Raw genomic sequence first — 14455 nt, forward strand, 5'->3', positions numbered from 1 at the left:
GAGCCTTAATTAGTATCATTGGTAACACCTGTGAAGGAAGTAGGGGCCCAATTCATTCCCAATACGGCTGCTGTGCATAGAGCCTATGGAGGGCTGTTTGCATCACATTGTGACCAGTGTATATTGTAATTTGGTTTCTTTAGTACATTTATTGCACTGTTTTTCATTTTGTTCTTTTAATAAAATCAAAATATGGCTTATTGATGTTATTATTCATAATGTGCTGTTCTGAGGCCAAATATTATTCATAATGTATACTGTTCTGAGGCCAAATAATAAACCATAATAACCATATACATGAACCCTTAAGTTGTTTTAGTGAAGTATATAGACATTTTGCCATGTTATTCTGACAGTGAGTACAAATGGCCTATAGGAAATTCTGCTACCCATTAGATTTCAATAAAACCTTACGAAAACTATTTTTTTTTTTAAAAACATTATATTTTACTCTCCAAAGTACTCCTACAACACCATCTGAAAGGTTGAAAACATTTTTTTGCAAGTCAAGTAGAAATATATCCGGGTCTTGCAGGGTTAAGATTTCAACCCTGCAAGAGTAGTTCACCCCAAAAAAAAAAACACATTTTCTATCAATTACACACCCCATGAAGCCCTTTCTGTCGGTAATCAAACTATTGGATTAAGAATGCGACAGAATCTAAAACAAATCCATGAATTGAAGGCTTCATGGGGTGTGCAATTGATAGAAAATAAGTATTTTTTGGGTGAACTACACAAGCTATAATTTTCTCAACACTAAAACCTGTCGAGAGATTTATGTTGAGAGAACATTGATCTGTTCCGTCACTTTGTCACCTGGCCCTGTCCCTTCTCTTGGGGACAATAACAGTAAGAATGTCACCTGTCCTGGCCCTGTCCCTTCTCTTGGGAACGATAAGAGTAGAAATAAGAGTGGCCGTTCGATCATTGACAAAGCGGACAGATGTGGCGCGCAGCATCCTTCAGGAGACAGACAGGCGGATGTTGTACTGCTCAGAAGTGACACATGGAATAAATAAAACATATAGTGAGCGCCAGCAGCAAGTCATTTTCTTTGTTCAGTGCGACGTATTAAAAATGTTTTGTTTAATTCAACAATGGCCCGAGTCACTTTAACACATTGTTACAACAAGACTTTTTAATACAGTGGCAAACATCTGTCTGTCTGTCTGTCAGTCTGTCAGTCAGTCAGTCAGTCAGTCAGTCAGTCAGTCAGTCAGTCAGTCAGTCAGTCAGTCAGTCTGTCTGTCTGTCTGTCTGTCTGTCTGTCTGTCTGTCTGTCTGTCTGTCTGTCTGTCTGTCTGTCTGTCTGTCTGTCTGTCTGTCTGTCTGTCTGTCTGTCTGTCTGTCTGTCACTCTATCTGTATGTCTCTGTCTGTCTGTCTGCCTGTCTGTCTGTCTGTCTGTCTGTCTGTCACTCTATCTGTATGTCTCTGTCTGTCTGTCTGTGTCTGTCTGTCTGTCTGTCTGTCTGTCTGTCTGTCTGTCTGTCTGTCTGTCTGTCTGTCTGTCTGTCTGTCTGTATGTCTCTGTCTGTATGTCTCTGTCTGTCTTTCACTCTGTATGTCTCTGTCTGTCTGTCTGTCACTCTGTCTGTATGTCTCTGTCTGTCTGTCGCTCTATCTGTCTCTCTGACGCACATGCACGCACGCACGCACGCGCACACAGTGTGTTTACTGACTCAGTGGTTCTGGTGTACAGGCCAGGCCTCCCCTGTGATTTACGGAGAATAAAGCGGAGCAATTAGCAGCAGTGAGGCATCAGCAGAGCTTCTATCAGCCACGGTGTGAAGAGTGAAGCACTGTCATATTAATGATGGCACTTCTTACATCAGCAGCATAAGCACAAATAAAACACAACCTGGAACGCTACCCAAGGTCACGCTGGGGGGGGGGGGGGGGTAGGGGGGCTTGTTTGCACTGTTCATCAAGTCTGTTAAGAGCCCTTCGTCGCTTGTTGTCCAGAACACTTGTATCTCCATATTTCAACTTAAAAAAAAAAAAAAAAAAAAACTATAAATGAATGCCTTACTTGGTCATGTGTCACACAAAATTAGAAAAAAAAAATCCGATCTACAAGTTCACAACGTGGCGACGTCACAACGCGGTGACGTGTTGTGAGCTTGTAGATCGGATATTTTCTTCTGTTTTTGAAAGAAAAGTAAGAGTTTGTCTGTGGGTGGTGTAAATATCTAACCATATCAAAATAATTAACAATAGCTTGTTTCTAACTAAATAACAACTACACTGGATCCTTTGAAACACAGATTATCTTTTCTGAAAAGTAACAGTTTTGGACATACGAGGTTTCCACAGTGACGTGCATTGTGTGTGCGTGAGAGATATTTAAATTCAGAGGCTGCATCTCTCTTGGCTTCATCAGCAAATCCTCTGACATAATGAAGTTGAGCTGCATGGATCCTTTACCAGAAAAAAAAGACCATTTCACTGAGGGTTAAATACTGTACAATAAGAATATTTTAGTCCATGTCCCTTGTGGGTGGCATCCCTGCCCCCTCCCACCTCCTCTCTATGCAATTAGCATGAATTGTTTAAAGCTGTATACTGTAGTGTATTTAAAAAAAAAAAAAATCCACTGATGTTTGGTCCAATTGTGTTGAGTGTTTAATGCAGTGGTTCTCAAACTTTTTCACGTCGAGGACCCGCAAATTGATAAATATTTGGCCGCGGACCCCCATCTGAAAATATCTCCCCAGAAACAAAGATTTGTGTTCACTACTGTTCAAGATTTTTTGAAAAATAGCAGATCTACAAGCATAGCATGGCACAGAGTGCCGCGCTGTGAGCTTGTAGATCTGCTATTTTTGAATAGCCAACGGTTAAAATGATTGTGACGCTATATTAACACATGTTGTTGGGGACCCCCTGGTACTCCCCCCAAGGACCCCACTTTGAGAGCCACTGGTTTAACCCTTTAAGGCCGGGAAGGGAACGCATGTGTGTCATTTTAATATTTCTTTGGCTATTCAAAAATAGCAGATACACAAGCTCGGTGCCGCGCTATGAGCTTGTAGATCTGCTATTTTTAGAAAAATCTTGAAAATTTGTGCAAATCATTTTAAAGTCAAATCTTTGCTTCTGGGGGTCCCTGGAACAAAATATTTTTAGATGGGAGGGGGTCCGCGGACAAATACATATTATTTTGGGGGTCCTTGACATGAAAAAAAATTGAAAACCATTGATAATATAGCAACACAAGTAAAAAAAAAAAATTTTAAAAAAACGTAAGGAAAAAAACAACTGTTAGGACATTTGTAAAATCCCCAGAAGCAAAGATTTGAGTTAAAAACTTTCGCTTTAAAAAAGTATATATATATTCAAACTAAAGATTTTCACACATTTTCACGATTTGTCTCAAAAATAGCAGATCTACAAGCTCATAGCACGGCACTCGGTGCCGCGCTATGAGCTTGTAGATCTGCTATTTTTGAATAGCCAAAGAAATCTTAAAATGACACAGATGCGTTCCCAACTTCTCGGTCTTAAAGGGTTAATGGACCACAATGGAAATAAAGCCTTTGGCTTTTGTCTTTTTTTTAACTCATTGTATACTGCTGTAATTTTAAAGGTTTGTCAATAACATTATCAATCAATCAAAGTCACCTCATACAGTAGCATCCATCCATCTTCATCCACAGCTGTGCATGGTGGGGGGGGGGGGGGGGGGTCTCGAGGTGTTCCTCCAAGGATAGTGTGGTCCTTGGTCTGCCTCCGTGGCCTCCTCCTCATCCTCCCAGCTGGACATAAACCTCCCCAGGGAGAGGGAGGTGACCAGGAGGCATCTTTACTAGATGTTCCAACCACCTCAACTGGCTCCTTAATATATGCAAAGGAGCAGTCAGTGACTCTACTCCAGTGACCGGAACAGTGGGCGCCTGGCATAATGATGTACCATATATTTTCAAATTATAATATATACTTTAAGTTCAATAAGGAAGTTTAATAAGCTTCATTGGTTGATTGTAATGTCACTGATCAAAATGTCACTGATCAAAATTTAAAATGTAATGTTGTAAATATTAATACAATGCTGTGATGTCTTCTTCAGTGTGAATTTCATGATCATATGAGATGATTATTGTTTTTTGTTTTTTTTACTATTTCACCTTCCATATGTGACATATTCGGAATTGGCCGCCTGCATATACTGTATGTCTCTACATATATGGACATATATATCCATATATTTGGCATATTGGACATATAAGCTATATATGAGACATATATATTTTGTTAAATATACAAAATATATATATATATATATGTAAAAAAAAAAAAAAGTCCAGCCCACAGGGGGGGGGCAAGGGCCCCCCATGCCCCCCTAAAACCGCCTATGGCAGACTGGCACTGCCAGCTCAAAAGGCATGGTAGATACGGCACCTAAGTGCTGAGTTCCGGATTCCCAGAACTCTGGGTTAGCATCACCTCCTGAGCAAGTGCCCACATATTATTAAGTGTATGGAAACGAATCCAGAAGCCATGAAATACGTTGGCACAGCAAGGCGTGGTTCACTTAGTTCTTCTAGCCAACAAGAGACATTAGGTTAGGCGTGTTCACCCAGCTCAGGTCGTGTCCGCCCAGTTCTCCTCCATGGTGGCCGACACCCTCTTCTCATACTCCCTCCTGTTCTCATTATACAGCGTGGCCGCCTCGTGGTTGGCTGGACTGTTGGGGTTGGGCTCGTCCAACAAGGACTGGATGGAGGTGAGTATGGCCGAGACGCCATAGGTCGGGCTCCAGCGGTTCTGAAGGATGTCCAAACATATGCTGCCGTCTGCGTAGATGTTCGGGTGGAACATCTTCGAGACAAACTTAACTTTGGGAGACTTGGTCGGGTAGTCATCGGAGAACTCCATCACGAGGTTAAACGTTCCTTCTTCAAACGGCGTCCCCACAGGACCGAAAATAACGGCGTTCCAAAGCATGATGTCGTTCTCTGACGGCGACGCGCTGACGCCCATCGGGGGGTCTTCTTGAAGGCTTTTAAAGTCTCGCATAAGTCGTCTTTTAGCCGGAGTCGACATTATTCAAGATGCAAAAAGGGCTTGTGATTATAAAACCGGTAAAAATGCACTCATAAATGTTGTTGTTTTCTGGGTCCGTTTGATAGTCTTCCGCTTGAATCCTTTATCTTCCTCCTTCAACGCTATCGTCTCCGCTCTGGTACGGTCGCCGTCTTTACATCTGTATCTCTGATCTACAAACCTACACCTTTATAGGCTGACCAGATCTGTGGTCTGACGTCACGCACAACACAAACCGTTGCCGTGTAAGCTCTGGTATTAAAAAAGAAATACAATTAACTGGCCGTCATCAATGACCTGGACGACATATTACTTTAGATAACTTTATATCACAACCTGGATTTAAGACTCATATCACCTTCTATTTCAGGAACATACTGTTTATGAACTTCAGTAGCCTAAATTCATTTATTAAAAATGCAAGATGCGTGATGCATTTACCTTCCTCCAGAGTCTCCTCGTCCACCGGGGTGCTTGAAGCGATTGGGTCACCCACTAGTTCTACAAGAGGTAATAGGAAATTAATTAACAGTTGGCCTAGTTGTGACAAACGAAGGACGGCACACTTCTTGCTTTAAAGTTTAACACAAAGCTCCAACATCAGCGGTGGTGCTGACGATGCCAGAAAGGCCAAAATGTGTTAATTTTGACTGCGGCTCTTTTGCGTGTTTTAACTGCATGTTAATACTTTTTAGATAGTGTTTTATTATAATATATTGTTTAAACATTTGTGGAGACCTTTCCCCTGACAAATAGCCCATAGCAATTAAAAACTAACTTATAGCTGATAAAAAAAATAATTACAACTATAAGCCTTTTCAAAACTGAAAATAATAATAATAATAATAATAATAATAATAATAATAATAATAATAATAATAATAATGATAATGATAAGGGTAATAATAATAATAATAATAATACATTTAATTTATAACGCAAGTAGCTCCATGAAGGAGAGCAACAAAAAGTAATCTTTAGTCAAAATGCTAAAGATTACTTTTTGTTGCTCTCCTTCATGGAGCTACTTGCGGATTATACCAGGGTCAGTCCACCCTTAGGTGAACACGCACTGACCCTCTGCACCTTAATCCCCATGTATAACGCACAAACTTTTTTTGATTTTTATTATTGCGCTCTTTTTCTCTCTAAACACCTTAGCGTCTATAAGTATATCATGCACAGTATACATACATTGCTGCTATGCTCAGGCACCTTAGTTTGTCTCTTATCTCAGGTACTTTGTAAATATGTAGATAACTTGTTTTTGGCCTTCTATTGTTCTCTGTTGATCTCCTTCCCACTTAACCCCCTACCCCTCTTCTTTTTCTCTCTCCCCACTCTTCTTTCTACGGAATTTAACGTTGCGATGGGAGTGTTGTACAAAAACGAATTTCACCCACTTTTTTACCTTGTAAACCTGTGATGTGACAATAAACCTGATTCTGATTCTGATTCTGATTCTATTTTTGCAAACCTCAAAGTGTTACAGGGATTAAAAACATTGGCATAAAAACAGCAAAGGCAACTCCAGGGGACTGAATAAAGAAGGCACTGCATGGAGCAACTGGGATGATTGGAGCCTTTTTATTTTAATAGCAGGGTATAAAGCACAGAAAAATACCTGACGAAGATGTAATCTGATATCACAACGTTGTCGTGTTTTTTTTTCTGTGCTTTGCACCCTGCTATTAAAATAAAAAGGCTCCAATCAGCTGAGATGCTCCAGCGCCTTCTTTATTCAGTTATACAGTATGTCCGCCATGGTGTAAAGTAACTAAGTACATTTACTCAAGTTCTGTACTTAAAAAATGTGTAGGTATATTTACTTTACTGGAACATTTCCAATTTCCACTAGCCTACTTTTACTTCTACCCCACTACATCTCAGAGGCAAATATTGTACTTTTACTCCACTACAATTATTATCTATATAACTATAGTAACTTTAGTTACTAGTTACTTTGTAGATTTTGATTATCATTACAAAACATAGTTTAACCACTTCAGCCCTATATACATTTAGGCCATTTGCAAATAGCCGATCTACAAGCTCACAATACGTCACGATGCGAGCTTGTAGATCGGCTATTTTCAAAAGATTTTCATACATTTGAAAACTTGAAATGGGACATTCTGCATAATAGTACTTTTACTCAAGTACATTTTGAATTCTAGACTTTTACTTTTACTATTTCTATATTGCAGTATTGATACTTTGACTTAAGTCAAGAATTTGAGTATTTTCCGCCACTGGTGTCTGCTCCTGAGACGTACCCGACCAGAGGCACGGTGGAATATCCCTTTAATCCTAACTACATGGGACCCTACTAGGGATAAAAGTTCAATTTAAAAACAAGGTAAAACTAGATAAAGTGCTCCTCGGAGCACAGGTCTCCGCCAGGTCAGATACGTTATTGTGGCCTCCTGGTGGCGCTATAATATGCCAATGTGAAAAGGGTGCCATTTATTCTTAGGTCGTTCACGGCAATCGGACACTGCATTCATGTTTTGAGGCATTTTGTTCCAAAAATGTGTTTTGCTAAATTAGACCTGCTGGTGGCGCTATAACAGGCCAATGTGAAAAGGGTGGCATTTCTTCCTCGGCCTAGTGGGAATGTGCGTGTGAAATTTCACGGAATTTGCACGCTGCGTTCATGGTTTGAGGCAGTTTGTTCAAAACGGACCAATCCTGCAAACTTTGGATGGCAACCTTAACCAATAAGGATGGAATATGGGAAATCGGACAGATCAGGGTTGATCACATGACTATAGAGATACTGTGTACCGATTTGCATGACGTTTGGTTAAAAACTGTAGGAATAATGTGGAAAAAATGGGTTTTGCACAAATCGGCCTCCTGGTGGCGCTATAACAGGCCCATGTGAAAAATTTGAGGCAGAGGTTCTGAATTGGCATCCAGGGAGTGTGTGTGCACAGTTTCGCAGCGACCGGGCCAACGGTGCCGGAGATTTGGTGGTAACACACGGACACACGGACACACGGACGGACGGACACACGGACGGACACATACACGGACGGACACACGGACGGAGGGTAAAACATACTCTCTCGCCATGCCTTACGGCCTGGCGGAGACAATCAGGGTATAGAAAAAAAAGAAGAAGCCCATGGTACGGAGTTTGGTCATGGGGGCAAGGAGAAGGTTGGCGTTGGAAGAGTGGACTGTGGAGGCTTCCATTGGAGGGTTGTTGGGCGAGGAGCTCTTTGAGGTAGGGGGGGGGGGGGCGGGGTGCTTTGCTAGTCTGGTTCCAAACCATAGACCCCCGTATACTATAATATTTGAAAATAGCAGATCTACAAGCTCACAACGTATCGCAATGCGACACGTTGTGAGCTTGTAGATCGGCTATTTTCAAATAGCCTAGGTATAAAATAGGGCTAAAGTGGTTAATGTATGTTTCATTATATCATAGTTTATCTGAAAAGTAACTAGTAACTAAAGTTTTCAAGTATATGTAGTGGAGTAAAAGTAAAAGTATTGGAAATTAGTTACTTTCCACCACTGCTGATGGATGCACTGATGTGTCAGTCTGTCAGAAGGGAGATTTTATATTCAGTCCTGAAGGAGATTAGCCTGATTGTCAGACTGAAGCTGAGTGGAGCTTCAGTCTGACATTGGCTCCAGTGGAGGTGATTACAAGGGGGAGGGGATTTGAATTTCCCTAAACCAATTACAATTGGTTTAGAATTTCCCTAAACCAAACACAAGGGATGCCCACCCCCACCTCCGACTCTCATTGGACGGTACTTTTTGTACCGAATAAATCCTAGGCTCACATTTCAACACCAGACGCAAGAGACGCAGTCCACTCAGAAAGTGGGCGGGGTCTGTGGTTTGGAACCAGCTAGAAGGAGATGGTACTGTAAGAGGATGATCTCCATGCAGGTCTCCATCCAGGTTACAAAACTGAATAATAATGCATCCCAGTACAGCTCCAGTGGCGCACTCGGTTTGCGCGCGGTACTTATATAACAGTAACCTGCTGAGCAATGCCGAGGTTGTGGGTTTGAGGCTCACCTGGAGCAGCAGAGATTCTATCATGAATACAAACTGCATGTTTTGATTTTCTGTATTTTTGTGCAGTTGCTTTTGTTCAACAGTTGTTGTTCTGTCCAGTTGTTTGAGTGTTGAATGTTTGAAGGCATAGTAACTTTGCACTGTGTAAGTTTAAGTAAGTTTATGAATGAGAATCAGATGGGATGAGGGTGAGGGGACATGGGTTCCAGGAGGGGTCGCTGACACAGGAGTCTTTGGCGAGGAGGTCGTTCGAATCGTCGGCACGGCTACGTGGACGCTGACCCCCAGCACGAACCTGAGAAGTGGGAGAGAGAGAGAGAAGTAGGGAGAGAGACAGAGAGAGATGGAGAGAAGAGAGAGGAGTGGTGGAAAAGCACATCGTGGGGGTGAAAGGTGGTGGAGGGATGCAAATGGCAGGTACGTGGTACGAGAAGCGAAAGCATAGGGGTTTCTGGGTAGTTCTCGCAGGGTATAAATAGTGCCCATGATTGGGTGAGGGGATGGAGTAAAGGTGGGCTTCACTGACTCCTGGACATCTGTTGTATCCAACACCATAAACATATATTTGTATGTGTGTGTGTGTGTGTGTGTGTGTGTGTATATATATATATATATATATATATATATATATATATATATATATATATATATATATATATATACACACACACACACACACACACACACACACACACACACACACACACACACACACACACACACACACACACACACACACACACACACACACACACACGTATATAGATAGTGACAAGCAGAGAGTGACAAGCAGCCTCCCTGCTTGTCACTCAGCATCAAGGGCTGGATTGGGGGTAAGTAGCTGTGACATATAGCGTCATGTCCAGAGAGTGTACTTGCACATCAAGCTGCCTCACGCTACAGAATAGTACATCTGCTTATGCCTCGGCAGTCGGCAAGGCTTACTTATTTAGGGTGTGGCAATTGCCATCCCCTGGGACCCCAAATTACCTCCCTGTAGGGGTATAGGCAACCTTAGGCACGGGGAGGGTGATCACGAGCAAACTAGTGGCATAAGTCTGAGAGAGAGGATATTTTCTTTTAAAATATATCATTAACCAAGTAGTCAATGAATTGAATTCCCTTTGCATCTGTATGCAAATTACCGCCTGCACACATAATCCTTCATCCTATTCACACAGCCTCTGCTATTTAGTTTTTGTGTACAACCTTGGAGCACAGCCTATAGTGTACGACACGCGCACGCACGCACACACAGCAGCTCACAATGATAGTGATCACTCTGCTGCAGCTCTGAGCTCACAGAACAATGGCAGAGAACGCTCAAATAGAAGAGTTTGGGCATAGAGGGCAGCCCTCATGGATACTGTAAATGTGATTTCCATCTATGCTCAATGTCTTGAAAATGCTGTTTGCTAAACGTCCAGCATTTAACCCATTCTAAATCAGTAGTTCTCAAACATTTTCCTGACAAGTAGCCCTCAAAATTATTATGTTTTTGGCCGTGGACCCCCATCTGAAAATGTTTTGTGCCAGCGACCCCCAGAACAGAAGATTTGTGTATTAAAAAAAAAAAAAGATATAAAAAAAAATCTATCACTTAAAAATAGCAGATGTAAGCTGTACAAGTGACGCGCTGTGAGCTTCTAGATCTGCTATTTTTGAGAACCACTGTTGGTACATTATATAGCTCAAATCTAAAATGACACAGATACACAGAAAAAACTGAAAACTGAACTGTGACTAATGAATAAGATGGGGTGAGAGAATCTGGGAGATTGTTGGGGTTATTGCTCCGTCTAATGATCATTACAATGTCCTGATGTGAAAGAAAATGTGAAAAAGAAAAAGGTTGCTATGGACAATCAACATCTCTCTCTCTCACTCTCTCTCTCTCTCACTCTCTCTCTCTCTCTCTCTCTCTCTCTCTCTCTCAGAAAAAGGTTGCTATGGACAATCAACATCTCTCTCTCTCTCTCTCTCTCTCTCTCTCTCTCTCTCTCTCTCTCTCTCTCTCTCTCTCTCTCTCTCTCTTTCAAATGAATTGCATGAACAGGAAGCAGGAAGTCCTGATCACTTCCTGTTGTCATTCATTCAGTTCATTTGAGTGATGTGTGTCAGTCAAGATTAACAGTAATGTGGGAGCACAACCTGACTGAAATAAAAAAAGGTCATATATATATATTAGCCTGCCTACTTAGGCTACCTTACAAGACCTACAAGGCATACAGCTGATTCAAATTAATGATAATCAGTGGCTTGGCACTAGCTCTGATTTTGCAGTAGAGTAGCCTAGTCTTAACGGGTGCATTTCTCCTTTCCGACATGTCGCCTTTCCGACGTTGACTAACCCTATACCTAACCCTAACCCTAACCTTAACCGCACGCGGAAGCCACTAGTCGGAGTGGTGAGATGTCGGAATGGAAGGAGCACCCCAGTCTTAACTACTGATTCATTCTGACTGGCTGCTGTTGCTGCTGTGAACACCTGGATCTCTGCTTAGGTGGGTGCTCGTTAAGTGACTTGATCTCTTGGTGATAAGCAGTGATCATTCATTTGCAGTGGTGGAAAAAGTACTCAATTGTTTTACTTAAGTAAAAGTATCAATACTGCGATGTAGACATACTTTGTTGCAAGTAAAATGGCCGAAATGTATATACAGTAGGGCTGAACAGGTTAATGTATATTTTGTAATAATAATCAAATCTACAAAGTAACTATTAACTCAAGTTTTCAAATAATTGTAGTGGAGTAAAAGTACAATATTTGCCTCTGAGATGTAGTGGAGTAGAAGTAAAAGTACAGCAAATTGGAAGTACTCCAGTAAAGTAAAAGTACCTCAAAATTGTACTTAAGTAGTGAAAGTACTTAGTTACTTTACACCACTGTTCATTTGTTTTAACTAAAGAAAAAAATCACTTGGTGCCAGTGGTGGAAAAAAGTACTCACATTTGTTACTTAAGTAAAAGTATCAATACTGCAATGTAGACATACAGTACTCTGTTACAACTAAAAGTCTAACTAAAATGGGAAAAAAGTACAAAAGTATTGGTATCAAAGTGTACTTAAAGTACCAAAAGTAGAAAGTACTCATTGTAATGTCCCATTTCACAAGTTTTCAAATGTATACAAATCTTTGAAAATAGCAGATCTACAAGCTCACAATGCGTCACGATGCGACACATTGTGAGCTTGTAGATCTGCTATTTTCAAATGTCCGAAATATACTGTATATAGGGCTGAAGTGGTTAATGTGTGTTTTGTAATATTAATCAAAATCTACAAAGTAACTAAAGATTTCATAATTGTCATTCTAGAGTAAAAGTACAATATTTGCCTCTGAGATGTAGTGGAGTAGAAGTGAAAGTACTGAACATTGGAAATACTTGAGTAAAGTAAAAAATACCTCAAAATTGTACTTAAGTACAGTACTTGAGTAAATGTAGCCTACTTTACACCATTGGTTCTCAAAGTGGGGTCCGGGGACCCCCAGGGGTCCTTGAGGGAGTTCCAGGGGGTCCCCAGGGGGTCCCCAGAACGAAAGTACACTTTTGTACACTCTTTGTACTACCATTTGTACACTCTCAGAGTTAAATTGACATAGATTTTACGATATAAAATGCGGTCCAAGTGATAGAAATGCCATTAAATGGGGGTCCGTAGCCCTAATGCATGTCAAACTGCGGGTCCTTGAAATTAAAATGGTTGAGAATCACTGCTAGAGCCGTTAAAAAAAAATCTCTTATGGGGGTCCCTGGCATATCTTTCTTTGGGGGTCGTTGACATGAAAACGTTTGAGAACCACTGCTTTACAGTTACACCACTGCTTGGTGCACATTTAAAAGTGACCACTAGGGGGTGCCGATCGGCAGGGAGAGTGTGTCAGTGGCTGTCATCTGTGAGAGAGAGAGAGAGAGAGAGATGGTGAAGCAACACAGAGCAGCAGAGGAGAGGAGATGCAGCCAGTGCACTGAGGATGCTGAGGAGAGAGAGAGAGAGAGAAAAGCACCAGGCTGTATCCCTTAACACCGCTCTGATGCCGAGGAGAGGACAATAATGCTGATTCCTTTACATTTCTGTTCATTTCTCACAGCACAACCACATCTTCCCTGGACAACAACAACAGACCAATAGTCATTATATTTCTTTCTTTCAACAAGAAGTTGATGGCCGTGTGTTGAGCGTTGGTGTGGGACCATGAACTTTTTCTAGGAGCTGCTGCTGCTGCCTGGTGGAAGCTCTGTGGAAGGTACGTCTTCATCATAGATGATGGATGTTTTAACCCTTTAAAAGACAGAGAACGCATCTCTGTCATTGTAAAGAAATAGCAGATCTACAAGCTCATAGCGCGGCACTCGATTTTTGAAAAATCGTGAAAATAATGTGCAAATCTTTGAATATATATATTTTTAAAGTGAACATTTTTGACTCTCTTACAACTTCTGGGGGTCCCTGGAACAAAATATTTTGAGATGGGGGGGGGGGGGGGTCCACGGCCATATCATTTTTGAGAACCACTGATATTATAGCAAATATGTTTTTTCACAAAACTGTTAGGATTTAGCTTCCCCAGAAGCAAAGATTTGAGTTACAAATGTAACTTTAACTTTATAAAACTTTAAAAAATAAAGTAACTTTAAAAAATATATATATATTAAAAGATTTGCAAACATTTTCTAGATTTTTCAAAAATAGCAGATCTACAAGCTCATAGCGCGGCACCGAGTGCCGCGCTATGAGCTTGTAGATCTGCTATTTTTTAATAGCCAAAGAAATCTTAAAATTACACAGATGCGTTCCTGGTCTTAATGGGTTAATGATGCTGGTCAATTCATAGAAGAATATAGTTTTGATGTATGTGTTTGTTTCGTACTCGCACTTAATTTCAGAGAGCTTTTACCACCATAGTAAACAGTTTGAAAAGGAGTAGCTCACCCCAAAAATGACTTATTTTCTATCAATTACACACCCCATCAAGTATTGAATTCATGGAGATTTTTTTTGTTTTTGTCGCATTCCTAAGCCAACATTGTGATTACCAGCGGAAAGATGCTAATGTACTGTATCCGGTAGGAGACTCAAAGTAGACTCTTTGAGACTCCTGCCGGAAATGCACCCTGTCATCAAATTATTGGCTCAGGAATTGCATCAAAAACAAACACATCTCCATGAATAAAATGCTTCATGGGGTGTGTAGGCTAATTGATAGAAAATAAGTCATTTTTGGGGGGGTGAACTATTTCTTTAAGGCTGAATCTTAACAAGAGGATCAAATGAATGCTGACTTAATTGTGATATCGCTGCAGAAGTTTGACAGTTTTGAATATAGCCTACTGTAAGTATAGCCTATTTATTTAAGTAAAAT

At 40.9% G+C, this 14455-nt stretch overlaps 1 protein-coding gene across 1 annotated transcript; it reads right to left on the reverse strand.

The window, feature by feature from the left end:
• Positions 1–4586: 4586 nt before the first annotated feature.
• LOC311051220 (ubiquitin-conjugating enzyme E2 B-like) lies at positions 4587–5048 on the reverse strand (the record flags this gene model as incomplete). Its single annotated transcript, XM_084065684.1, has 1 exon — positions 4587–5048. One exon carries the CDS (start codon positions 5046–5048, stop codon positions 4587–4589), a length of 462 nt encoding a protein of 153 aa, XP_083921810.1.
• Between the last annotated feature and the right edge of the window lie 9407 nt (positions 5049–14455).

Source organism: Gymnoscopelus microlampas (assembly GCF_963454915.1).
Source record: "Gymnoscopelus microlampas genome assembly, chromosome: 1".
In the NCBI taxonomy this organism is placed as follows: domain Eukaryota; kingdom Metazoa; phylum Chordata; class Actinopteri; order Myctophiformes; family Myctophidae; genus Gymnoscopelus; species Gymnoscopelus microlampas.